General features: G+C 33.7%; 5 protein-coding genes across 9 annotated transcripts in view; 2 read left to right on the forward strand and 3 right to left on the reverse strand.

Annotated features, from left to right (window-relative positions):
* Window positions 1-26,797, reverse strand: part of LOC129791241 (fatty acid synthase-like) — a 1,176,504-nt gene that overhangs the window by 881,200 nt on the left and 268,507 nt on the right. The window lies entirely within an intron of this gene.
* Window positions 1-26,797, reverse strand: part of LOC129789856 (glutamine-dependent NAD(+) synthetase) — a 932,624-nt gene that overhangs the window by 881,200 nt on the left and 24,627 nt on the right. The gene's annotated exons all lie outside the window — the stretch shown is intronic.
* LOC129789960 (pupal cuticle protein) overlaps window positions 1-26,797 on the forward strand; it is a 1,201,887-nt gene that overhangs the window by 843,888 nt on the left and 331,202 nt on the right. The window lies entirely within an intron of this gene.
* The window catches only part of LOC129789950 (titin-like), a 54,121-nt gene that overhangs the window by 19,955 nt on the left and 7,369 nt on the right, over window positions 1-26,797 (reverse strand). The gene's annotated exons all lie outside the window — the stretch shown is intronic.
* The window catches only part of LOC129789846 (transcriptional regulator ovo), a gene marked incomplete in the record, with an annotated part of 32,145 nt that continues 12,213 nt past the window's right edge, over window positions 6,866-26,797 (forward strand). The window contains 1 exon segment of the mRNA XM_055826921.1: window positions 6,866-7,821. Within this exon segment, the coding sequence (XP_055682896.1) occupies window positions 7,641-7,821 (181 nt within the window).

Genomic DNA, 26,797 nt, shown 5'->3' on the forward strand with positions numbered 1-26,797 from the left:
ATCTTGTTATATCTATGAGCAAGACGATCTAATTAGACAAGCTGTGTTAATAGCAAGAAAAAATACACAATTATTTGTACAATGTGGTATATAACACAATGTGTGCGCAATCTCATAATTAGCTCATCACACACGCACTTGGTGAAAAATGTGCATACCGCGTCAAGCATGGCGAAGAAGAGATTGCTGGAACATTTGTTAGGGATATTAGAACATTAATTTGATATCTTGAATAAATAACACGTTTGCCCTAATTTTTTATTTATTACCCAACTCTTATTCTAACTTCTTTTGAGTCTATTTAGGTGGAATTTCAAGGAGATAAATGTTGGGGCAGGGGGTAACCGACTATGCTTAGAATGTACCACGAGACTGCACCGCGAGTGGCAAGAGTGGCAAGAGTGGCAATGAAAAAGTGGCAGGAAGTGCACCGCGAGTGGCAAGAGTCGGATACCCCCTGTGTTGGGGAAAACATCTCAAGAGTTACAAGAGATTAAAATTCAAACTCACAACTTAACATACATTCAATATTTTGGTTCAGTTTTCCCCTCTTTTTGCATTCACAACTTCTGCAATCTAATGCTTCTTCAAATTAAGATCACTTGTCCGATAAAACCGTTTCCAACTCCCCGAACAAAAACATACTTGCCCAATAATAAAAATCTCTCCGTCTTAGATTCCTCACACACGTTAGACGAAGATTAACTTTGGAATATTAGAAATTTAATATAACTTGGCCACCACATGGCAGAGGTAGAAAAGTATGATTAGTTGCTTCGACCTCTTGAAGAGATTCTTCTTCTGACTGTTCTTGCACCTAATTTCGAGGTGAAAATTGCATGATGTTTTAGCTTTCCTTATTTTCTCACCTCGAGACAAAATAGATATCCTCCCTGTCATCATTTACTACAAATCTGCCCATCAAAAACATTTTTTTTTCTTTGAGAATCCACTTCTTTGCTCTTCGTCTAACCATTGAGTCTACTGCTGCGTGTAGGGGCAACAGTGAAAAGGGTGCAAACCACCTGTTCGGTGTTTTGTTCCCATTCCTTCAAAAACGTTCAACACACGAAAGACTCCCTCAAATGTTCCCTCTGAAGAGCTAAAATAATTTCAACTGATTTATTTCTCCCACGGTTCAGTGCTATTGTGGAAATAGAATAAAAGAGGCGCAAAAAAAACGAAAAATAGGTGGAAGAGAAAAAGAACAGACAGAGAAGCTTCAATTTGTTGAAACACCGCATTGTGTATTCGTCACTTATTTTAGCAATTGCTTGGCGGAATTGAAAAAAAAATACAGCCACATGCTACCCCCCTTCCCGAAATGATTCTCAATGAGATATACTTTTAGAATCAAATACAATTTTCCTGTGATTTCACCATTAAGCGAAATACCGCACATTATTAAAGTTCCATTAGAGAGAATAAATGGATTTATATGGGTTTTGGGATTTGATTTTTTCTCCATCTTCTTCTACAATAAATATTTCACAGCTATTGTTATCAATTGAAATGGATTTGTTATTTCGATATAATTTTAATATTATCGATAGAACTTAATAATACAATTTAACAATATGTAATAAAATACCTTAAAAATTTTAAAACGGAATTTGAATTAATAAAAAAATGTGAAATGTTAAAATAAACGTTTAACGTTAGAAGAAAAAACGTCAAAATATAGAAAATAAACGTTAAATAAAAATGCTAGAAATGATTGTTAAACGTTGGCAAAGGATTTTCAAACGTCAAGAAAGAAACATCATAAAAAAACTTTCAGATAAATGACAAATTCAATGATCAAATCAAACGTCAAAAGAAAACGTTAAAAAATTATTGAATTTTGAATTGAATAGCAAAGGAATTTTAAACTTAATCGTCAGAAAAAAAACGTCGAAAATAAATTCTAGAAAACAAAAAATGAAGCTATATATGTATGTATATAAAACAAATATCAAACGTTAGACAAAGTAATGTCGAACATTGGAAAGAATCGTCTAATGATAGATAAGAAACGTCAAACGTTAAAAAAGGAATGTCAAAAAATGCATAGAAAATTGTCAAAAGCTTTCCATTTGAATCTAATAGCTTGAAGAAAAAAATCGTCATTAAAATCATTTTAAAATTTGACTCGTAACTTATTCTTTTTAATTCATTTTTAGCGTGCTAGATTTTTTAAAGCACCTCCTAGTTAGAATATAATTCTTGATGCTCTTTTGCAATAACATCAAATTACTCTGATCATTTTTAATTTGTATTTTTATTTACTCAATTTATTTCTTTTGATCTTAAAAAAAATACCTACACCTTTCTTCAATTCCGTATGAGAAGCGAAAGAAATCAATTTAAGAATCCCACTGATTGTGAGCTTTCCAGCCTTAATCCTTTACTTTTTGTTGATTTTCTTCTATCTCTCAGAAATAATTGTCTCTTCTGATGTAACTCTATGAAATTTCTATGAACCATTCGTTGCTTTAAGTGTACAGAACATTCACAAAAGTACCATCTTGCTAGCCTATAAATTATAAGCACGTGCATTAACTGATTATTTTTTATTCTTACAAATTTTCAAACGCAGATAAAAAGATTCAGAAGAGATTTTAATTGAATTAAATGCGCATATTTGTTATCACACGGCAGCGGTAGTTGAATTCATTAGCTAGCCAATTGTTCATTGATGAGCCATTGATGAGTAAGTACATAGGGGAGACTGGGGTGAAATTAAGCTTATTTAATAAAAATTAACCAACAAATAACCCATTTTCCCCCCAAAATCATAAAGATGTGGAACACGCAGATCTTTCGGGATTAATTGAAGCATATTGTGAAATTCCTCACTGTTGATTCTTCAAATTGCTCAAGACGCCTTTTTTGTTGACTCTCTGCTGTATGTCATTTTAATATTTTTGCCGCGAAAATGCGAGACAAAGGCATTTTTACTTGGTTATATTTTTTTTCTACGCTCCACGAAATAAAAAAAAAATCCGTCACCACTACAATAGGTTGGTATGTAAATTATTTTCAGTGGTATATATATGTTTGAAATACCATATATATGTATGTAATAAAACTTTTGGACGTCGGACTAAAACTCATGGTCGGGCGATTTTCAATTGACGAGATGTTGCGAATGAAAAACTGTTCAATGTGTAAATAACTGTTGTTGGTTTTTTTGAATGATCTGCGCGGGGACACTTTTCGCTCTCTTATGCTACGGGGCGGGGAATTTAAATTGAAATTGAAACTATATGTATGTGGGGAAGGGAGAACGGGGGTGGTGTGAAGAAAAAATAGCCCACAATCTTCCTCGCACGCAGTGTGGTGCAAAGTACGCGATATAATTTGCTGCGGGAGGAAGACAATGAGGGCGCGCATAAGAATTAAATGTTGGCGTGCTGGCATAAAGAGTTAAAATAAATCAGACAGAACTGATACAATACACTGTGGCGATACAGTGTGTTAATAAATTAAATATTAAATCGCCTCTTTTAGTTCACACTCACGGCGCAAAGGTAAATGGCTATAACCTTGAAGAAAATATTAAATTGTGTACAGCAGAGGAATCTTCTCTGGCTATTTTTTTCTTTCCTCTCTCTCACATGGTTTATTGCCCACCTTTTTTTTAAACCATTGCATACTTCATAATGTTTTGTGTGATGATGCTGTTCCCGTTTTGGAGGTGTATACTACGCACTGAAATTTTTAAGTGACCAAGAAAATGAGGGAGTGCCAAAGAAATGCGCAAAATATACACCACAAGTGCAAAAATATTTCCATCTCTTTGCCGATGGCATTAATACTGATATATTGAGACAATGTGCGATACTTTCGTGCCTTTTGAGCATGCTGCTGACCAAAAGAACGGGGGCGATATTGCCACAATATTGACACGATGAGGAAAAACGACTCACAAATTCCACAGTGTGAGCTTTTAAATTAAATAATCCGCCAAAGAAATAAAATAAGAAAATAAAACTCCTCAAATCGGATTATGCAAAAATGAATTTGGATTTGGTTTAAAGTGCAAAATTACTGTAAAAATCAGATTTTTAATGGTCAGCCGAAGTAATGGCAATTGGAATTATAATATCCAATCTAATGATGATTATTGTGAGAAAGCCACTCAAGCATAAAATGTCTTGTAGGAAAAAAAATTCTTTTGCAAAGTCATGATCAAAAATCGCCTTACTAGAACAAATTTCCCGAAAGAATAAATTAAGAATTTTTGTTTCATGAACAGGGTGAATAGGATTGTCTTTTAGGAGTATAAAATGTCAAGGAAATGCAACTAAGTCTCTCAAAAAAAATTACAAAGGAAACAGAGAATAGTATCTATTTTCATTTGAAATTTCCATCAATTTTCATTCTTTGCAGTTATAAAGAATTAAAAATCAATTTAGAATTTCCTTCTTTGTTAAATTTCTCCATCTCATGAAAGAATTTCCAAGAGAATTTTTACTCTCAAAAGCATAATATATCATTCATGTACATATATTTTTTCCACTAATGCTCTTTGCAATTTAGAACATAATATTGCATCCATTTGTGGTGGAATAAAAGGTAGAATAGAAAAAAATTAAATTCCCTCTGCCGTCTTTCTTGAAAATTGCACTCTTCTTTGACATCATGTGCAGCATTTTCTTGTTCGTTGATTTTATTTCTTTATTTATGAAGGTACAGCGGAAGAAAAAAAAGCCCCGAGAGTGAGATAGAAAAAGCTGAGGTATTATAAAACTGCTATTACATCTTATATACATATGCAACAATGTGTGGTTCATGTTTCCCGTGATCTTGGCATTGGCTATGCTTTTTTTTTCCTCTTTCTCAACTGCTATTGCACTTTAAACGCCATTAAAAACCACACACCACCACAGGCCATCGCGAGTCTATTGCTTCTCTGTTTTTTTTTTCTCCTATACATCGCTTTGCCCCCCTTGCTACCTGCCTCATGAGGAGATTGAAGAGACACGACTATCACCGAAATGATCATGAAGTGATCATTATCATCATCATCGACAGTGTGGGGATGTTCTCTATGCTTTAGCCCAAGACGTCGTCTTCGATGATTGCGAAAAAAAACATTCAACTTTGCGCATTCACGACGCTGATTGCTAGCTATGTTGGCCTTTTGCCATGGAAGGCGAGAGCAAGAAGATTGCGAATGAAGAAGAAGGTTCTGGCGGCTGGCTGCAGAAGGAGATGAATTGGATGAGAGGAAAATAGCATGAGGTAGATACGAAAGGTAAAAAAAAATGAATAAATAAATAAATAAAACGACCCAAAGGCACGGAGATTCATTCTTGAAAGTGCGTTCTTTCCCAAAAATGGACAAAACGAGGCTTGCGTGGCATAAGAGAGAGGAAGACGGTTGTTTTTTAAAAGGCCCACATGGAGGGTTCAGAAATTTATATTGGGCCTAATTTGTTTGCAAGATTGTTGCAAAATTGGCGTACCTGATGGTGGCTGAGGTAGAAAAAAAACTTTGTAGAATAATTCTGAAAGATATTTATTTATTTTCAAGCTTCACTGTATAGGGGAGGATTGTCTAAGATCAAGCTAATATGTTTTTCTTTTTCTTTATATTTTCTTTCTGTATGAAAAAAAAAATTTATTGACTTATGTATTGAAAAAAATGTGATGTGAAATGAGATGAGAATGAAAAAAAAAATATTAAAAAATTCTGAATGTGCTGGAAAATGTAACTAATAAAAAACAGATAAATATAAAAAATGAAAAGTTAAAAGGAAAAAAGAAAAATAACAATTAATGAATGAATTATTAAAAAGAAACATATTTTTATTGTAAAATATCTTGTGTTTTCAGCTTTTTTTATGATCAAAAGTACCTACATATTATTTTTCAGATCAATTGATCTCAGATCAGATCTTAAAAAAAAAAACTTAAAATTCAAAATTCAACAGAAAATTTAATATTCTTTCAAGGAAAGTTACAAGGAAAATGATAGAAAACAGCACTGAAATAAGACAAAACAATAATCAGGAAATTGAAACAAATAGATAAACAATTAAAAAAAAAAACAACAAAAGAATGGAAAAATGTGAAAATAAAAATAAAGAATAATCACAAGAATTAACAAAAAAAAGATTTTTTTGATTAAAGAATGTTTTCTATTCAAAAATATTTTTTACCTATCAAAAGGATTATTTTTCAAATCAATAAAGATTCTTTATCAAACTTCTATTTTTCTTTTTCATTCAATTAAATTAGACAAGAAGAAGTAGAATTTCAAATTTAAGTAATTCAACGATCTTCTCTTTAAAAGATAAAATTCAAGAAAAATTTCAACAGTAAGGAAAAATTCTTCAGTTAAGAAATTAATCAAAAACCAACAAAATCTTTCAATTTCATGGAAAATGATGAAATCAGGAAAAATTCTGGTACACCATGATGCCAACATATGGTTTTGATATAGCCAAAAACACCCTGGCATGGATTAATCTGCAATGGTGATGGGTGAGAAGAAAATGTTGAGTCACAGAGACGGTGTTGAATAATACCTGCGAGTATTTCCTCGCACACGGTGTACACTGTCGAGGTGAGGCGCACAGGTAAAGCGGGGGGAGCTCGAGCACTTCCATCTCTAACCTAGGCCTTCACAGGCACCCAACCATCAAGAGCAAAAGCAAGAAGCCATGGGCATCGAACCACAAGCAAACACACACAAGATCTGTGTGCGGCAATTTAGCTTGGTCACCAGCCCGCGTCCCACCGCGGATGGGAATGATGATGAGAATATGTAGTGTAGTGGGGAAATAAAGCTACACAACAGCACATCCGAATGTGTACAATAGCTGTACATGGTGTTCTCCGCAATCCGCAAAGCTGGGTAGCCCGACGGACTCGCCATGGCGGCCGAGGTAACGTTACATGTGTGGAACGTTTGGGTGCTGTTTGAGAGAGGTTCTCTTCGCGTACTCCACACTACACACTATATACCTCCACTACACGCAGACAGGTAAGAACCACCATAAGGCGAACGATCGTCGGCAAATCGCATTCGGGCTGTGGTACCTCTCTGCCATCGGAGCCGAGAGTTAGCTGTAAAGTGCCTCGAAACAGTGATCATGTACAGTAAGAGACGGATCGCCGTGCTGTTCACGCGTACTTTTCTCATTCCGCACGATCTCTCCTGCCTCACATAATATTGAAACAAATTTTTTTTTGTGTGTGGACTTTAACGGTAGATGGATACTCTGTGGACACCCAAAATACCCCAGAATCCCATCAGGAAATCACCTCTAAAGTGCACCAGAGGACTCAAGGACTAGGAAGTTTTTTCCTTAATTTTTCATTTGTTTATAGACACACGAAAAATGATCTTGTGAAGTGATCGTGATCGCAACATTTTGGACTTTGGATAATTTGCAAAAGCAGAAAACCCAACTTGATCTGTTTAAGAATCTCTCTCCCCAAGATTGCAGAGACTTTCTTGTATGGGAGACTATTGAAGACAAATTACAATTATTTTTCGCAGTGATCGTGGATCACAAGTGCCGGCCATGTGATCGGTGGACAATTTTTAATTTATTAAAGAAAAAAAAAAAACAGAGAAATTTGTGAAATTGCAGACAATAATTTGGGATTTTAAAGTGAAGAAGATTTAAAGAAAAGGTGAAAAAATGCCGAAAATATTCTTGATTAAGAATCGTCTACATCAGCAGCAATTGCGCTTGCTGGAAGCACAGAATCTTCTCAGTGCAAAAGATGAGGATCGTCTTGGTGGCTTGGGCCACGGATCGAGTGGTGGAGATGATGAACCCCTACCATTGGTGGCAAAGAAAAAGGATAACAAAGACTCAGGTGAGTGGTGTTTTATTGACATTCCTTTTCATTTCTTTTGCCCCTCTCAATGTGTTTGAATTAACGCGGAAAAAACGAAAGATTTCAACGCACAAAACCACGAACCTGCCACACAAAATCCCAAAAAAATCCTCAAAGAACTTGAAAATCAGTTTTCTTTCCCATCAAAATCGCAGTGAAAAGTGTGAAAAATTCTGTAAAATTGCAGAGAATAAAATAATTTAAATGTTAGTAGAGAAAAAAATAAAATCAAGAGTCGAGAAGACCTTAAGAATCCACTAAGAATCTAGCGCAGTTAGAATTTGCATATTTCTCTCACAGTGACTTTTCTTGAACTCCTTCACATTGCGCTGAGCACTAATTTCAGCTAACATACAACAACCATGTGGTTCAATAATATAAATCACACCGCTGTAAATTAGATCATTTTTAATTTTGTATTACTGCAAACCGCCTTTTAATTTTCAAACAACGCCAAGATGCGGAGCACAAAAAAAAACAGCGAGAGATCAATCGGCAAATGGGATTGACACCTGTTTTGCGATAAATTCAAGGTGAATTTGAATTAAGAACAAAAAAATATAAATCAATATCGGTGGAATTTCAAATTACTAAAGCAGTTAAAGTGATTGCGCAATGGTGCAACCAATGCAGGCACGCGCGTGTCTTGCAAAATTTCAATGCAAACTTTCTGCCAAAAATTCTTGGAATAATTAATTTCTCTCCGGTAAACTTAGAAGAGAATCTCATAATGATGACTCTCAGAATTTGTAGTTTCGCTACAATTTCTTTCGTGCAGAAAAAAATAGAAATAGAAAAAAATACTCAGATTATTTCAGAGAAATAATTTTTGCATTAAACTCTGAGCTTTTTTTCACACCATGTGGACGTGCACACGTTATCCCTCAACGTTATTTTCATGAACGTATTAAATTGTTTATAAATGTAAAATGGTTTTAGATTTAAAAATACAATGCACACACATTTATAGCTTTTATATCTCATTAAGCAATTAATCTTGACACAATTAACTGTTGTCAGTTGACAGTGAAGTTCACTGCTTGTTAACTTGAATATTAGAGGTGCTTTTTTGTACTTTATGTGCTTTGGCGTTTTATACATAAAATGAGAAATAATGTAGGTATATAGAAAAAATCACTCGCTCTCGGTCTACTAGCAATTCAAGTTCAACAAGTTGCACATTATGTTAATGGGGGGAATATAAAGTAACGACGCTGACGATGAGAAGAAAGAAAATGCAGTTGAGGTAAAAATCAACGGGGGCGCGGGGGGAAAGGTGCATCGAAGGTGGTGGCAGAAAAAAAACCTCCAGAAGAAGAAAAAACGACGACTGATAGAGAGGAGGAAATTTTGCAAATTGCAAAAAAACACCCTCGAGGGTCTCGAAATGCTAGATAATCACAGAAATGGGGGAAGATAGAGCATCCCACGAACACATTTAATTTGCCCTTAGAGAGGACAGATCAGTGCGGAAAATTGTTGAGCAATGTCAATATTTCTGTTGAAGGGAATTTCTTTTTATGGGAAATGTTTTAAGATTTGTTTTTCAAAAGAAATTATATTTTTGACTTGAATTGATTCGATTGATTTTCATTCATAAATAAATATTTCAATTTTGAGGTATTTATTTTTCTTAAAAAATTGCATAAAAAATTCAATTAAGAACAATTAAAACACTTAAAATGGTATTAATAAAATAAATAAATGAAATTTTAAAGAATATTCAAAGAAAAATCAGCGTGTGCTCTAACATTTCCTCCACTGTACTGTACCCCTACACATTGTTAAAAAAAACTAACTAAAAGCGAGATGAGGATGGTGAAAAGACGTTTAAAATTGAAGGTATATGGGAGAGATCCCACCTTCATTCTCTTCTCAATCTGCCCTTGACGTAAAAATCCTGGTGCGTACAAATTGTGCAGGTAGATGATCCCTTTGTCTGATGCACCTTCGCTTTGGGCTATTGAACGGCATTATAAATTGGAGAATATTGCCTCATCTTTTTTTTCGGGGAGATTCTTCGCAGCATTCACATTGTGGCAAAATTTTCTCTCTCTAACAATGGACCCTTCTGTATTCGAGAGAAGATCCCTTCAAGCCACCAAAATCTCAAACCAAGAGTTTATATTCTTTTGCTTGTTTTCTTCTTGTTGGATTTCTTGATAGTTCAAAGTTTGTGGCTTTCGCAGAAGGGCTCTCAATCATCCAGCAAGACTTGATCCCCCTTGGGCAGTTGTGGATCTAAATTGAGGAAGCATTAAGAAAATCTTTTCCACCTCAATTTGGGAATAATGAAAAATTATCCTAAAGATGAGAATATTTTTTTTTTAGAAGGGTTATACGGGAGTTCATTAAAATTATTATTTTACGGGAAATTTATCAGATTAAGAAATTCTCTTTGAAGATTCAGTGCAAGAAAATTTCAAAATTAAATTATTGTTAATTTTAATTAATTCTTCAAACCAAACGGATGTAAAAGAATTTCTCAAAAGAAATTTAATAAAAAGCTCAACAAAGAAGCAAAGTTTAGCAACTTTTTTTTATACCTACTACATGTTAGAAGAATAAACCGCTCAATTGATGCTGACTTTTGGGAAAAACCTCATTTAACGAATTAATCCCCCCAAATGTAAAGAAAAACTATTTCAGCATTGTTTGAAAAAGCATTAAAACCCATAAAAACAAACCCAATGCGTCACATAATGTTCCGTTAAAGTATCTTCGCTTAATTGTTTTTGGTAAAAGAGCCAAAGAAAACAAGATAATTTCGCAGAATGAATCATGTTTCGAGCAATTTGATTTTAACAATTCACCTGAAGAATGACAAAAAAAAAGTTCTTAGTGGCACTTAGAACAAAAAGGTCATTTTCTCGAGTAGAACTAGCATAAGTCTAGCATAGAAGATGAGGGGGCACGAAAAAAATTGCCACACAATTGAACATTACGCACAGAGAGAGAACAAAAACAATGGAAATAATAAAAATCAGTAATAGTGGATGGAAGAAAAAAAAAGAGAAATTATGTAATGAAAAATTATGCAGGTAAAAGAGCTTGAAAGTTGATGAGAAAATGTTTTGTAAATTATTTACAGCGTTGGTGATGTTTTTTATTTTACTTTAATTTTAAATTCACTTTTTTTCCTCACCTCGCTTGGTTGTTCGAACATGTGCTGCAACTTCCGACTCAATTAAATCAATCCCCATATATACAGTGAAGGAGATGAAGGAGTCTCTCGCAGTTGTTGAGAGACCTTAATTTTGCATTGGAGCATTTTTCAGTTAAATCGACGACATATTGTCGCAATCGCGCCGTAATGAGCAAATCACGCTAACCCTGACCCAAAACTGAATGCGACGGCGCTATTGGAATGGTGTAGTCGTAGTAGAAAATCGGTGCCAAGACCAAGGCTATACCGAACATAAGCCAATGGAAGTGGGAATAAACATAATATCTCACTATATATACCATATACTATATTTTTCTCCCTACCCTCAATATATTATATTGTATTTGTACATGTAATTAATTTCACGGCATACAGCAAAAGAATTTATCCCATTTAGTCGACATGAGACTTTATATTATGTACATAGTTGCAACTTGCAAGAGGTGAGCAATGTGACAAATTCATCACTCAATTGTGAATTCAGGAATTGTGTTATTTGCACAATGTGGTGCAATTTGCTGGTCACAATATGCAGATTTTAACGATTTTAACGGATTTAATTTGTGAAAATTGCATTGGAATCATTGGAATGTGAGAAGAGAAAAAAAAAGATGCATTTTCTTTAAGAAAAATGTTCAAAGATTTTTAGTTAAATTGTAGAAATGAAAATTCTTTTAACATTACAATCATATTTTTTATGTCTTGGAAGTCATTTTGTTAAGCTTGATAAATTATTTTAAAATTTTCATCTCAAACTGATCAAAAGGAAATTCTTTATTAATAAACAATAATTTCTTTAATTTAAATCTTTTTTTTTAATTAAGAAGTTTCTTATATTTTCCTTTTTTAATTCCAAGGCTTTATGAAATCTTTTTTGTCGATCCTAAAGACTGCCAAGAAAATCTTTAAAAAGAAAATTAATAAAATTTTCTCATAGAAGAATTCAAGATTTCTTTATTTTGGAAAAAAAATCCATAAAAAAATATTTTTAAAAAAATTAAGAGAATAAATTTTGCATTTTACTTTGCTCATTCATGTTTAATAACCTTTTAATATAAATTGAAATATTAAATATAAAAAAAAAACTTAGAAATTATCCATTTTGGAAATAAGATCTTAAAGAAAATAACCTATAATTACCAAACTAAACCGCTCATATTGAATTCCAAACACAGATGGCTCCACTGCTAAAGCATTTTAATTAAAAAAGCCCTCTTGCGTAGCATTTTACACTTGCCCAATGCACGTACCTGTATGTATATGACTAACCCATAAGGAAAAACTAAAATGCAGCGAAGAAAATTTTAATGAGTTTCTCCGATGACACAGACTTTGTGTGCACACCTCAAATGTCCATTGCACTCTTATATATGCATTTTAAGTAGGTACCTTATATGAACTACAAAATGTATGGAGCTCTCATGGATGATGAATACGTTTGCTGGCGTTGCTCTTAAGGTGCAAAATACCATTAACAAATACACATGAGAGTGAATGAGGTTCGCTCCCTTCGTTCCTGTCATTGCTTTATGTCCACATAATATACATAATAATATGTAAAAATTTCATAATATACTGCCGAAGAAGTTTGAGACGTATACTACATAGTAGTATATCAAGAGGTGACCGATGGGACCACGAAGACAAATAATTACGAGCGAATTGCGTTAATTAACAATGGAATGTCAATTATTGGTCAACGAGACGACATCACATTAAAATTGTTGTGTGAAACCACATCAAACAAAGTGCATGGGGAGATGCGATGGTCGTAATGTTGAGTAAATTGACAAATAAATCAATGAATTCCACAATATTGCTTATTTTCTTACAAAATAGGCTGCATTTTACATTCAACAACAAAAAAACCCACGCTCTTGAACTGAATTTTTAAGTTACAAGAAACTCCCATTTTTTTTTAAACACATCCTGTATCGAATTTTTTGAGGATTTAAAAGAAGAATAAAAAGAAAACAAACCCTCAAGCGAAGGGGAGTGAAGAAGAGACATAAAATGAAATTTAATCAATGAATGACATCTTCAAAATCAGAGAGGAAATTTAAAAGTAAAAATTGAGATCTTTATACTGTTGGAAGTGCACCACCCATAAAAAAAATCACCTGAACCATTCAGTGTCAGGTTCAAGATGGCAAGAAAAGGTCTCTCTGCGCGTTTTTTTGCCTTCTTTTTCTCCACACCACACACACCTTAAAAAAAATTCCAAACGATCTTGAGAAAATGCCTCAATAGACGCGTTTTTCCCAGACGCTGTATTGTTTTTGTTGGTCATGGAGTTTAGAATTTTTTTTTCCCTTTGATAGACATTTTAATTAAAAGTGCAAATTTTTTGAGGAAGTGAATAAAACAAAAATTATGAAACATTATAAAAGCACGCAAAGATCGGTTTAATTGAAACTTGACTTTGAATATTGAACTTTAATTCAACGGCGGAACCGTTAGAATATATTTCTTATGTATTTTTGAACAAAGTGTTGTTTATTTGTATTTTTTTTTAAACATTTTTTATGGTTTTTAAAAGAATTGAAAAAGTGGCAAGATTTTTTTTTATGAAGTACTGTTTCAAAATTATTGAAAATTCAGTTAAATATTATTGATGTTTACATGTGACATCTGTCAATTATGACGTTAGGTTTTTAAAAATTAGACAGCTTTTTTACCTTAATTGTCATAAAGTTTTTAAGGAAAATTAAATGTTAAGTGCTTAAAAATGATACAAAAACGTTCTCTAAAAAAGATTTATTTTGACAAAATAAAAAAATCTAGCAAATTACCTTCGGAAAATAAAATTGCTTTTAATATTTGTTTAAAAGGAAAACGTCACATAAACGTTAACTTGATGACGTAACCTTTTTGACATTTATGTAATCATGTCATTTTTACTAAATTGTTAATTTAAAAAAAATCAAATAAAAAAATATCGAATTAACAATCAAACGGTTTGTGGTCATCTCCGCATCTCTTACAATGTGCAATTAATTTTCCTCTCTCTCTAGAAATCTCCAATCTGAATGCATTGAAAAACGAATAATTTATCACTAAATCAATGACATAGTCGTCGAATTAATTAATTCTACAAATGATATGAGATTATTAATGAAAAAAGCCTTCTAAAAGCATTACCTGTGCGCTGTAAGCTATGTGTAAAGCGCTACAGGTGAACTGTGTGTGAATTCTTTTATATATAATCTCATGCTAAAAGCCACAATATGTTTAAAGGTGGTTGTACACAATAAAAGGTAATAAATATTGAAAGGAAGCTCTTTTAAATTTAGGTCTTCTAAACACAAATCTTGGGCAATTTCACGTGTTTACATCGACAATGGGCAATTTCTCCATAACTCTGTGCATTCCCATCTGTATGTGCAATTAATAACATATGCAGAGACAAATTGATTTTCCTCTTTGGTATGCATGCAACAAGAGATTGTGAGCATAGAAGAGAGATGGTGAGGAGAGAGATATTCAATCAATAATGAAGATGTGTGTATTTTTCATTAAGGTATTATGTCACAGAAAAATTTATTGTGCGATATTCCGCGTTTTAAAACATTCCTTTGCCATCAGCAACGATGTAGGTCATTAAAGTCTCGGGCATTGTGTGTTTGGTGGGACGAGACGGGTGGTGTGGTGTATGATAAACCTACATATTGGATGAGGTTTAACACTCAGCAATTCAAATAAGTTGTCGGTTTTTTTTTTATTTAATTTTATTTTAAAAGTAATAATAGTACAAGTAAGGGTGTTTCGCAATTGCCAATAACAATTAAACTTAAACACTTTGGGGCACCACATACAACACACAAATTACAATGGGGAGTCAATCATGCCAATTCATTTACCTACAATCTAACACACGAGGCTTTTAAATCAAATCCAATGCGGCATGTGGAATTAAGTCATCAAAAGGTTGATGGAAAAGGTGCAATTTGAAAGCCAAATCAATGCGGACATTCCAAAAAAAAAAATTAAGTAAATAAACGTGCCTGCGTAGCTTAGAAAAGCTCACGAATGAATTGTTGATTTACTTGCAAAATTTAATTCTTGGTATATGCGTAAGAATTCTTTGAAAATTCTTTATAAGAAACATCGATGGAAGAGCTTCTTTTCTGTTTTGAATTTTTCAAAGCATGGTCACGGAAAAAATTATACCCAGAGTAATGAAGAAGAAGGAGGAAAAAAAATGAGGGAGAAGCCCCCCCGAATATATAATTATGTAACGAAACATGCAAATTGAGCGTTGTACATGAGCACAACAATGAGCTGCCAATTTAGCGACGGTGGTTTGTCTTTAAAAATCAAATTTATGCAAATTGGCAATTTGGCTATGCCCACCCGAATGGTGTGGTGAAGAAGAAATGATTGAAAAATTCTCAATCGGACAATTGAACGCGAGCAACGGTGAAAAAAGTGTAACCTTCACGAGTTTTCAAAGTTCAATTAAATGATTCAAGGTTGAGACGCAACGAAAATACAGTGTACGCTTTATCGCGTGAGGTGTGTTCTCTCACTCTGCCGGCATATGCAAACGATGTTGCTTGTAAGTTTGAAGCTTTTTTTTTCGGGCTCGCATTGTTTGCAAAAAAACCCACTCATTTCTTTTATGAAATAATTCCACGATGTGTGATGTTGATGATGAGACTTTTGCGAAATGAATGTCTTAATGAGCGGTGTGGTATCTTCTAGAATTTTCTTTATTTTTATTAATTATTTATCTTCTTTTTTTGGACCTGATGAAGAAGCTCAGAGAAGTCGAAAGGTTAGAAAATTTAAAATATAACGACACTTTGAATTTATCAACCAATCAGAGCTCTTCTTTGGAACCTAGGTTCTTCTTCTTATTCATTTAAACTTTTTTTACATAAATAAATTGTTTATGGAATTTTTATTATGTTTTGCTCTAGGATTGAACTTTGATGCAAAGTTAAGTTAAACAGAAAGTTTCTTTTTTTTTAATTCTTTTACTCTGAAAATTGCAAGAAAAAAGTAAAAATTGAACTACATAAAACGAATAAATCATCTTCCAAAAATCAATCAGTTGTGTCTGAATGTCACGTGACATGTCTTAGAGCTAGTTATAGCAAAAATCCCAGGAATAGTCGAATAACGTGTGAAAATACGTAAAAAATTAACGCAATAACTTTCAATTTTTAGTCCTTTTCAGATTTATCTTAATCTGTTCAGTTTTATACACCCAAATAGTTGAAAAGCAACAATAAATTCAAAGTTAAATTAATAACTAATGTCCCATTACACCCTGTGACATGCAAGGTGACATTCCTTGCAAAAAAAACGAGCCACCTCCACTTTTCCATTTGGAGCAAATGACGTCAAGTATTTCAAACGGAAGAATTTGAGCATCTTATTGTTCCCTCACGATGCCTAAAGAGAACAAAAGAAGTTGATTCTTACGAGATATAATTGCTTAGACTCTTATAACCACTTAAATTGTCAGAAATAGACAAATTAGAGAGACATTTTTTTGCCTTTACAACTGAAAATTCCCAAATCTCAGCTCTTCGATTCACTCCAACATGCTATTTTTTTCGGGATACTCATTTCCTAATTAATGGACACTATGGCGTGTTTATGACTATACACGCTACTTCTTGAGTTTTTTCTGCACCTCTATTTTCTAGCTAAAAAGATACTTTTTTTCGTGTTCTTTTTATTTAAAAATATGGCTTAGAGAAAAAACGTCCCAAGACATATAACGGGAAGATATATTTTTGCAAATGAAGCATCTCCATTGACCTTAGGATAAGGTTAATAATCTCATTTAAAATTTTATACAAAAGTAACATGTGAGGGGTATTAAAAATTTTCCACAAGCTTTAGTAGACCTTTTTGTATGATGTCTGCTGTAGACATTTCCCAACATAGGTTAATGTTTTGTTATATGAGAATTTCTTCATAGGGAAATAGAACAGTTCAAAGAGAGGAGATTTATAATATATTAAAGAGAATTTAATTGTCTTTTAATTGTCACAAAACAATTGAGATTCTTATTGTTAATGCTTTTGTGTTTTTCATTAAGGAAATTGGGGGTATTTCTTTGAGATTCCCTTCCTTAAGGCGGGTATTGGGAATTCTCATTAGAAAGCCCAAAAGAACCCATTAGAACCTCCCACAATTCTTCATGAAAAATATCGTTAAATACCTTAATTGCATTATTTTGTACGTGGAAATGTGTTTATGGGTTTGCAAGACATTTTTCAATGAAATATTCCGGAGTTTATTCACCTAGTTTTAATTATTCTTAGTTAGCTTACAGTTCACAGATAGCACAAATACCTGCAGTGATTTATATTCCAATATATTCAAAAGCTCAATGGGAATATAAATAAAGTGAAATATTGTAGGTGGAAGAAAAGTGAGACCTCAGAAAATTGATTTATCCGCGGAAGTTCCAATAAAAAACAAACACTTTTCATCAATTTCTCACTCACGAGAGATTTCTTATCTTGAGCGCAATTAATTGAAAAAATATTTCCTACAAGACAAGCTAACAAAATGTTAAATAATCCTCTGGCGTGTTTATCGTGTGTGCATCGATAAAATGCAAAACGTGATGAATTCATTCCATATATGTATCGAGGGGAGAATTAGGTTCAATATATTGCGGGGACAAACGAGGTATACATACAACGTCGATAAGAAAATGGAGAGTTGAGACTTTGTTGTTCTTTTCTTCTATTTTGCAACACGAAAAAAAATTCCCTCCGCATTTTTACTATGTCAATGTGCGCTGGAGAAGCTCTCCTCGCGTGAGTTCACTCCCTAAAAAATTATTCCTAAAATGCAAAAACGATCAAAAGGAATTTGGTAGGCAAATCACATCACTGAAAATTATTCTGTTTGGCCATTTTAATAATTTACATTGCGATCGCAGAGAAAAACCCATCCATCCCTGATCTGTTTACACACAAATCGCCTATAAAGAATATTATATTCGGACGAGGAAGGATTTCATGCGCAGAAAAAAAAGAGCACGTCACACGATTTCCTAATTCTCAATTCAATTCTTGCAATAACAACCTTTTTTGCCATCACTGCTCTCGTAATCTCATGGAAAATTCTCAGTTTTGCCTTTACTTTCCAAAATGTGCTTGAGGCGGGAATTTGAATTTCTGCGCCACACACCACAGCTGATATAAGGAAAGTAATATTTGAGTGAGATTCTGGGGCAATCAATTCATTTATTTATCACGCAGCTCAACCCAGAAAAATATTCTCTCTTTCGTAACTTATCGAGAATTTTCTTTCACTCTGAATTATTCAAGTGAAAAAAAAAAAGCAAAAAAAAATCATTCTCGTGCTCCAGAAGTTTCCACCAACATATCAGAAGAATATTTTATTTATTTCAAAACGCATTTTAAAATGAAAAAATTTGCATTTTTCGCGTGGGCCTATATCTTTATTCTTCTTTTCATTTATTGCAATGAATATTAGGAGTTTTGTGGTGTTGTTTTGATATTTAATATGAACATTTTTCAGTTGATAAACATCCATAAAAATTAATTAATTGTCTTGCGGAAAAATTCAATGTGAATTTTTGTGTAAAATACAGAAAGGGGTAATTGAACTGTTGGCAATTCTTGATACATGTAATTGCAAAAAATATTAGAAGAAACATTAAAGAGGATTGGAATATTTACTTTTCTATATTATTAGAGAAAATCAGGAATTTTTCGTTTAAAAATCAGGAAATCGAAAAAAATTGTTGCAAGATTTTGACGGTTTATATTTTCAAATCGTGTTTTTCTTTATAAAAAAAGGAAACTTGATTTAAAAAAAATATTTTTAAAAAATTCATAAAGAAATTTCTGAAAAGTATTTTTTTCTTTCACGATTAAAGAAGTAATAAAACTGTCAAAACTTTGCAATATTTTTCATAAAATGGAAATAATCTTTAAACTCCCAAAAATTATAAGAAAAGATTTTTGACAGAATTCACCTCATTGTGAGAAAATTACTTTGTGGAGGCATTTTAAACTCTTAAACGATTTATTTAAATATCTTCAGAAATTTTATTATTATAAGTTTCTTTTTAAAATAAACAACTAAACCACACCGTTTGAAATATATTTCAGTCATAAACTTCAACAAGAAACCCCTAAACATCACTCTTATTGTTCATTTGAATTTATTAAATTTAATGCAAATTCTATGTTACTTTAACTACTTCTCTCCCATCGCCCCAAGCTCTCCTAGCCCTTTACGCAAATGTTGGCAGAAGCAAAAAGAAAAGAAAATAAAGAGCCTATTTAAGAAATTAATTCAAACGTCACTCATTGCGCGGTTTTGTGTGCAATTTTGTATGCAGATAAGCCAGACACGGCGTGCCCCTAATCAATTTAAGGGGAACCGGAGTTTTTTTTTTCTTCGGGGAGGAATTAAGTTTCAATATGCGGCAAAAATAACCGAAAAAGCGCAAGCAAAGGTATTAGAATTAAAATGCGCGCACCTTAATGACATTCAAACACGATCCCCTTGATTGATCGTCCGATGATCTGCACCTGTCTATGGGTTTCGCTGTCTTACCCCTTTGGGTTGCTCATTAAAAATATATAAAAATTTCGGGGATAATATTTTGGTGCAAAAGAATGGGTTGATCAGGTAGGGAAGATTTCAAAGAGAGAGAGAAAAAAAAAGTGGAGAACAGATGCACATGGCGTCACATATTGAGGCGTGATGTGCCCCAGAGGGATGGTGGGGCACAAAAGGGGTGAAACCACATATCATCCAGGCGAGAGAATTACCTGGCGGTCACAGTGCAAGAGCTAAATTTGAATTTTAGAGTGGTTCCTCTTTTTTTCTTGCTTTGCTTTGCATCCTGTAAGGTGCTAGCTTCATAGCGATTGAAACATCAAGGTGCAAGGAAGGGAAGGATTTGAATTTTTCGGCTACGTGAGACTTGCGTGTCCATGCGCTTTTCTCCCCAGAAGCCATGCAGCGTGCAAGAAGCACATAACAAGAGGAATTTTTCCCCGAGGGGCATTTCATCCCTATTACAGTGCGAATTGTGTGCATATTATAATGGTGCACCCATTTTTGCATGCCTGCAGACACTTTTAGATTATTATTTTGTATTTTCAATTCATTCCCTCTATGATGTGTGGTTGTAGCCCCACAACAGTATGCTAGCATACATATATATATATATATATATAGCAATGTTAGACCCTATGTTGCTTATTATATTGCTGGCATTGCTGGTGAATCGTGAAAATGAATAATTTATGTTCTCCTGACGGTAGAACAATCATCACGTGATTGGGATTTGTTTAAGCATTGCCCGTGTCTTTTTTTACCCTTCCACCCATTGCGCAAGAATAACACAAATTCCCCATTTTATACCATCCCATCTTCCTGGGCTCTTCACCGCCTAAGCACCACTGATCGTCAGAATGCAATTGCCCCCCACATTCGTCCTCTTCTCTCTGAATAAACCATTGGGGAGAATGTTGGAGTGTTTTGTGCGCGAAAAAGAAGCCAACCCGTAGACCTCTTTTTGCTACTGATGAAAAGCCCTCCTGCCCCTTTGATCCACTTCCATCACATGGGATGTACATTTGCGCGCGAGAATGACGAAGCATATATCCGGTAGTGTTTTATTTTATATAATAATTTATAATGTAAAATGCTGTATTACGCGTACTGGACGCATATACAATTACACGCCATGGAGAGCCACTATACAGCCTGGGCTATGTAAAAAGCTCTTTCAACACAAACTCTTGGTAAATATTTTACTTGTAATTTAAATTTTGTGCCAACTCACAGAGTTAAATGTACTTTTCAGTGTGAATTGTAATTTTGCACCGCGTAGACGAGATACAATATAATCCATTAATTACATCCACGGAGGATGAGGTTTTTCCGACATTTTTTATCTCCTTTGTCCACGCGGTGAACAATCTAAATTAGGGCTGTGATGCGGTTTATGCCTCCCATGAATTGTCTCTGTTCTCTGATGGAAATTTTTTTGGTTCTATTTTGTTTAGATGAGAGTTGATTTTTTTAGATAGTTTTGTTTGTTAGTTTTATGAATTTTTGTGTGATTTGAAGTTCAAATGTTGATATTTTTAACGGGTTTCAATCCTTAAAAATCAAACGAAGACAATTTCCTTATAATTTATTTCTTAAAAAATAGATTAAACTATTAATTTAATTAAAATCATAAATTTAACCTTTAAAACTTTAGATATATGGAAATGTCTTTGAAAGTTCTTTTGAATAAAAAATTTCAAAATCGACTAATTTGAGCAATTTGAGGCAAAACAGCTGATTTAATTAAAAAATAATAATTATTATTATTCGTTTTGTAGGTAGTTTATCAATTAATAAAAAAAACGTTAATAAAACACTCAAAATGCTTTTTCAATTCGAGGCAACTTTTGAAAGAATTATTTGTTTTCTGATTTTATTTCTCATTAACGTTGTTAATTCTATTTTTTACTTTATTCTATTTATTATTTCTATTTATTAATTTTAGTTAATTCTATTGTCATAGAATGCAAACAATTCGAAAAGAATTGATATTGAAAAAATCAGTGTTTTAGACAGCTTTATTTAACTGATTTAGGACACTTTGGACTGGGTGCAAAGATTTTTCAATTTTATTCTTAAAGATTTTATTTAAGAAAAGTCATATTTTAGAAAAATATTAAAAAAAAAAAAACGTTCCATAATTTCAATAGGAAAATTAAGAAAACAAAGAAAATCTTTTATTTATCAAAATTGACAAAAGAGCTTAAAAATTATGCTTTCTGAAGCAATTTAAGGGTTTTAATAAAAAAAAATTTAAAGAAAATTGAAGATAAATCATTTTGTATTAATTTTCCTATTTCTTGTTTTTATAAAATCAGGTTTTTGCTTCAAATTAATCGGTTTTAATAAATTTTCGTTCAAAAGAATTTTTAAATGTTTTTCTTATAATTTTCATTTGACTGCATTGACAAAATTTCTTTCATTCCTTCTCACAAATTGTATATTCCTTGATTGAACCTCCGTGAAACCTCAAAAGAAGAACAATATTGCTACTAAACCAATAAAATACAGACGCATAGAAAGACAAGGAGATGTGAGGGTTTAATTGAAATTCTGACTCCGTATGGTTGAAAATTTTCTCTCTGTGAGGAATGCATGTCGTTGAATTTTACAATGTAGGTATATAATTCTTCTCTGCTTTGGCCACAAATTTTCGCGACTGATGGTCAAGTGAATAAAATACAAAAAGCAAAAAAAATGTATTGAGAAAAGTCAGGAGAATAGGATAAATTAATGTTATTTATGATGGCAAGACAGGCGGCTTTTATTGTGCGAATAATCTCCGTGAAAGAAATGAAAAATGACTCGTATCGGGTTCCCCTCATTTTTTAGCTGTGATTCTTTCTTCAAAGAATTTTAGCTGTGATTCTTTCTTCAAAGAATTAGCTGTGATTCTTTCTTCAAAGAAGCACAGCTTCTGTGTACACTCAAAAATGCAAAGTCGTCAGATCGGGCTCAAACTTGGGATGAGCACGAATTAGGGTCCCCACATTCCAAAAAACGTATGCGCCAAAAATCTTTCCGTCCGGCCGGCCGGCCGGCCGGCCGGAACCTTTTGCAGAATTACAAGAGAACGGTAATAGATAGAGACTTGCGGTCAACGGCAAAGTTCATATATCAACTGGAAGACATCCGATTATGAAGTCAAATCCCACCCCCCACCCACGCGTCCGCCATTTTGAATAACCTCAAAATTTTGTTTTCGCTATATCTCAGCCCCTGTAATAGCTAAAAATCTGAAATTTTGATATGTTGTAGGGGCCATAAAGAGCTTTCCAACGATACCTCATTTTCGAAAATCGGTCAAGCCGTTTAGTCAATATGGCCGCAACAATTTTTCATCGAAAATCGACCATAACTCGAAAACGGCTTGACCGATTTTGATCAACCCGGGGTCAAATGAAAGATATTAATGAGCCCTACAACTGCTCGGAACATTGCAAGTTCAAAAATTGACCGCAAGTGGCGCTAAAATCGAAAACAAAATTTTCGATGAGTTTTCGATGAATATCTCGAGCACCGCTTTATAGAATTGCTTCATATTTTGATATGTTATAGTTGGCTATAATATCTACCACCATGCCATAAATGAAGAAAATCTATGTAGCCGTTCCGGAGATATCGCGTTTTAAAGTTAACATGTCATATCTTGAGTTGCATAAGACCAACGCCCCGCGAAGCGGGGCGTTTTATATATACACATATAAAAGTAAAGTAAAATATATATAAATGCATATATATACACATATAAAAGTAAAGTAAAATATATATAAATGCATATATATATATATATTATATATATACATATAAAAATGAAAAGATAAATATATATAAACTGCAAAGATAAAAATTAAATATAGCATGGATGGAACAGTATAAAGCGAAAGAACGGTAAGTAAAACTTACGGGCTGTGATTCTTTCTTTGTCAGTGAAAAGTGAAATTGCCTGAAAATTGGGGATGGGCAAATTTTAAGGAAGGCTTTCTCGCGTACCGAATCACAGCCAACGCCCATGATTAAGGCATTTCACAAATTCTCTGCGCGTTGGCTGTGATTCGGTACGCGAGAAAGCCTTCCTTAAAATTTGCCCATCCCCAATTTTCAGGCAATTTCACTTTTCACTGACAAAGAAAGAATCACAGCCCGTAAGTTTTACTTACCGTTCTTTCGCTTTATACTGTTCCATCCATGCTATATTTAATTTTTATTTCTGCTTCTTTTTGCAAAATATGCTTTCAAAGAGAAATGATCTGAAAAAGAGTAGAAGTTCGAGAAGAAGAACTTTAATGATACAGTGGAAAAAGCATTGTGCGGAGAGATAGTCCAACTGTTCTTCTTCCCAATAAAGTGAATTGAAAATAAATAAAAGGTGTAGAAGGGGTTTCTTTCTATTCACGTAAAAATCGTTGGCGTCAAACTGCATTCAAGTTGATTATTTTTTTTTTTGTATTTGTATATAGCCTCCCATTTGGGATTCTTTGCCTTTTTGTTTGTGATGTTGTAGCCCCAACAAGGAGACACGCTGAGAGGGAAGAGAAGAAAATCAGAATCTGAAAACGAAGAGGGAATTTGCAATATAATAAAAGAAGTATCCACGAGATGCACGCAGAGGGAGGAGAGAATGTATGCCATAAAAAGTCGTCAGGTCAGACCATGGTCAGACTTACTATCTGTACAGCTATGCAATGTGGTTTGCCTTTTCGTTTTGTGGTGTGCGCGCGCGGCTTCTTCTGCAAAATGCGGCGGCAACAATGCAAAAATAAACAACAAATGCGCGAAAAAAGCGCGATTCCAATCCGTACGGTGTGTGTGCTTTTGTTAAGCACTCTGCTTGGCTTTTGTTACATACATACATACCTACATATGTATGTTGAGGCTTTTTCATCAAAAACCGGTTCTTCGGCGCATTTTCAAGTTCGTTTCCATCCTCGCGGTGCATTTTGCACGAATGTATAATGAGAAATAAATATTGCAACAATTGCTGTCCATACAGCCAATATAATGATTGTATGCCATTATATATAATGCGGCGTTATACCTACATTGCATTGTGAAAATGTATATATAACCAGGGACAAACAAAGCTCTTTCTCTCTTCGGGGAGGGAGAATTTTTTCAAGGAAGATGTACATTGAAAATTGTTAATTTAACAGCAAACTGAACGTTCTTGGGGCATATTTTGTCTGCTGGGTCTCCCTTTTTGGCCATATGCGTCTTCCATGTATGTATGTGCAGACCCAGAGGGAATTTGCAAACCTTTAAATGTCCAAATCATTCTGTAAAACCTCCTTCATCCCACGAGAGATTCTTGGGGAATGGTACGATGTACTAATCACGGATGGAAAGATCTCTGAGAGAGATTCAGGCAAAAATACAATTTTTTTTTAACAAATTGGCAGCAAAAGAAGTTTGCAAAAGAACTCGAGGAAAGAGAAAAAAGCGGAGCCACACGCATGATGACCAAATGCGTGACTCGCACATGATTTGCGCGCATCGGCATTTGTGGTGTGCCGTGAAAAATGACCGCCAGTCCTTTTTCCAGCCGAAAATTCGCAGTCCCATCTGCCAGGACGGTGCCCAGAAGTCCCAGCCGGAGACTCAAAGCTGCCCATAAATTGCAGTGTTTTGTCACAATGATAATGATGATGATACTTAATCGTTTGCACGTACGATACGCGCTTTAGACATACGACAATTTAGCACAAGAGACACATAAAAGACACACAAGAAAGACATTCGATTAGGCGCCCCAAAACGCAGGTGAACGCTAGGCTTACAGTTCAATTGCAACACTCTGTGTTAGAGCGAAAGAAATTAACATTTATGAGGATTTTTTGCGAGAATACAAACGAGCTTGAAAAGAAATTTCCTATTGGAATTTTGCAAAGAAGAGTCCTTTTCCAAATGCTAAAAAATTATTTAATATGAAAAATCACAGCTAAATGATAAAAGAAAAAATGTTTTTTAAATAATTTTATAGAAAAGAAAATTCCTTTTTTTCAAAAAATTATTTTCTCTGTAACAAAAAAGCTTTTTTCAACTAGAAGAGCTTTTTCTTTGTCCTTTAACTGTTCCGAATCATGCTGAGAATACGCCAATTCTACCAACATTAATGTTCTTTATATGTAAAGAACAAAGTGTTCTAATTTTTTGTGAGACTTTAATCCACAATTCGCAATGATTCGTCAAAGAATAAAAAAAATTGATTGAGAAAATGGTGCGAAAGAGGCCTGCCTCAGAGATCTCCACAGGAAGATAGCTGGATCTGTGTGGATTTATTCTTTAACCAAGATCTCAAAAGAAAAAAAGAAAATTAATAAAATCATGCCCCAAAGAAGGGTAGAGGAAGGCAGGACAACCACAAAATGAATAATTGATGTGATATTCTATGCTAATCTCGAGTAGAGACTTTACCTACATAAAAGTATCGGTCCGGTATTGATTCTTAATTCTTTTGCAAAATGTTAAGCGTCAATCACGTTCGGGGGAGAAGACAACATCAGCAACAACAACAAAAAATCAAAGCAGAGGAATGATTTTTCGCACAAAATGGATGAGAAGTCAGAAAAGGTATAAAGACGAAGAGAGACAATAAAAAGTATAAGAGAGGTAAAAAGACCCAAAGAGGAACTTCAAGGTTAGCAAAAATTTTTGCTTCAATTTCGGTTCGGTATTGTTGAGGGAGTACCTGAAGGTTAAACGCATTAATTCAGGTGTACGGAATGGGTAGCACACACGGTGTGTTGTTGTTGGTGGGAAAAAAAAGAAACATTATAAATCAGCCCATTGGGGAGATATGAAAAAAAAACGGTGTGACTCACAAAAAGGTGGCTCAATTTAATTGCGTGCACCCAACACCACGTTGAATGAAGAAAATGTTAATTGGGTGATATTTTGTTACCAATCAGCTGATTATTATTTAAAAATACAACATACAATCCTATGCTAAAGAGACATGATGATTCAATTAAATAACAGTGCGTGAAAATCCTTGAGAATTCAACCACACCGCGCGTATACTTTTGTATACATATTGCTCTCTTTTGCCCAGGAAATCCGCATTAAGGAAATGTTTTGCGTTCGCGTTCTGCGGTAAATTAAGAAATTATTATTGCTTTTCTGTGTATATGATTTATTGCTCTTTTGCTTGTGCTATATATGTAGGTATTTTTATAATTTTTTTAAATGTTTTTATGATTTTTTCTTCGTGACAAATTT

Source organism: Lutzomyia longipalpis, chromosome 2, assembly GCF_024334085.1.
Source record: "Lutzomyia longipalpis isolate SR_M1_2022 chromosome 2, ASM2433408v1".
Lineage (NCBI taxonomy): Eukaryota > Metazoa > Arthropoda > Insecta > Diptera > Psychodidae > Lutzomyia > Lutzomyia longipalpis.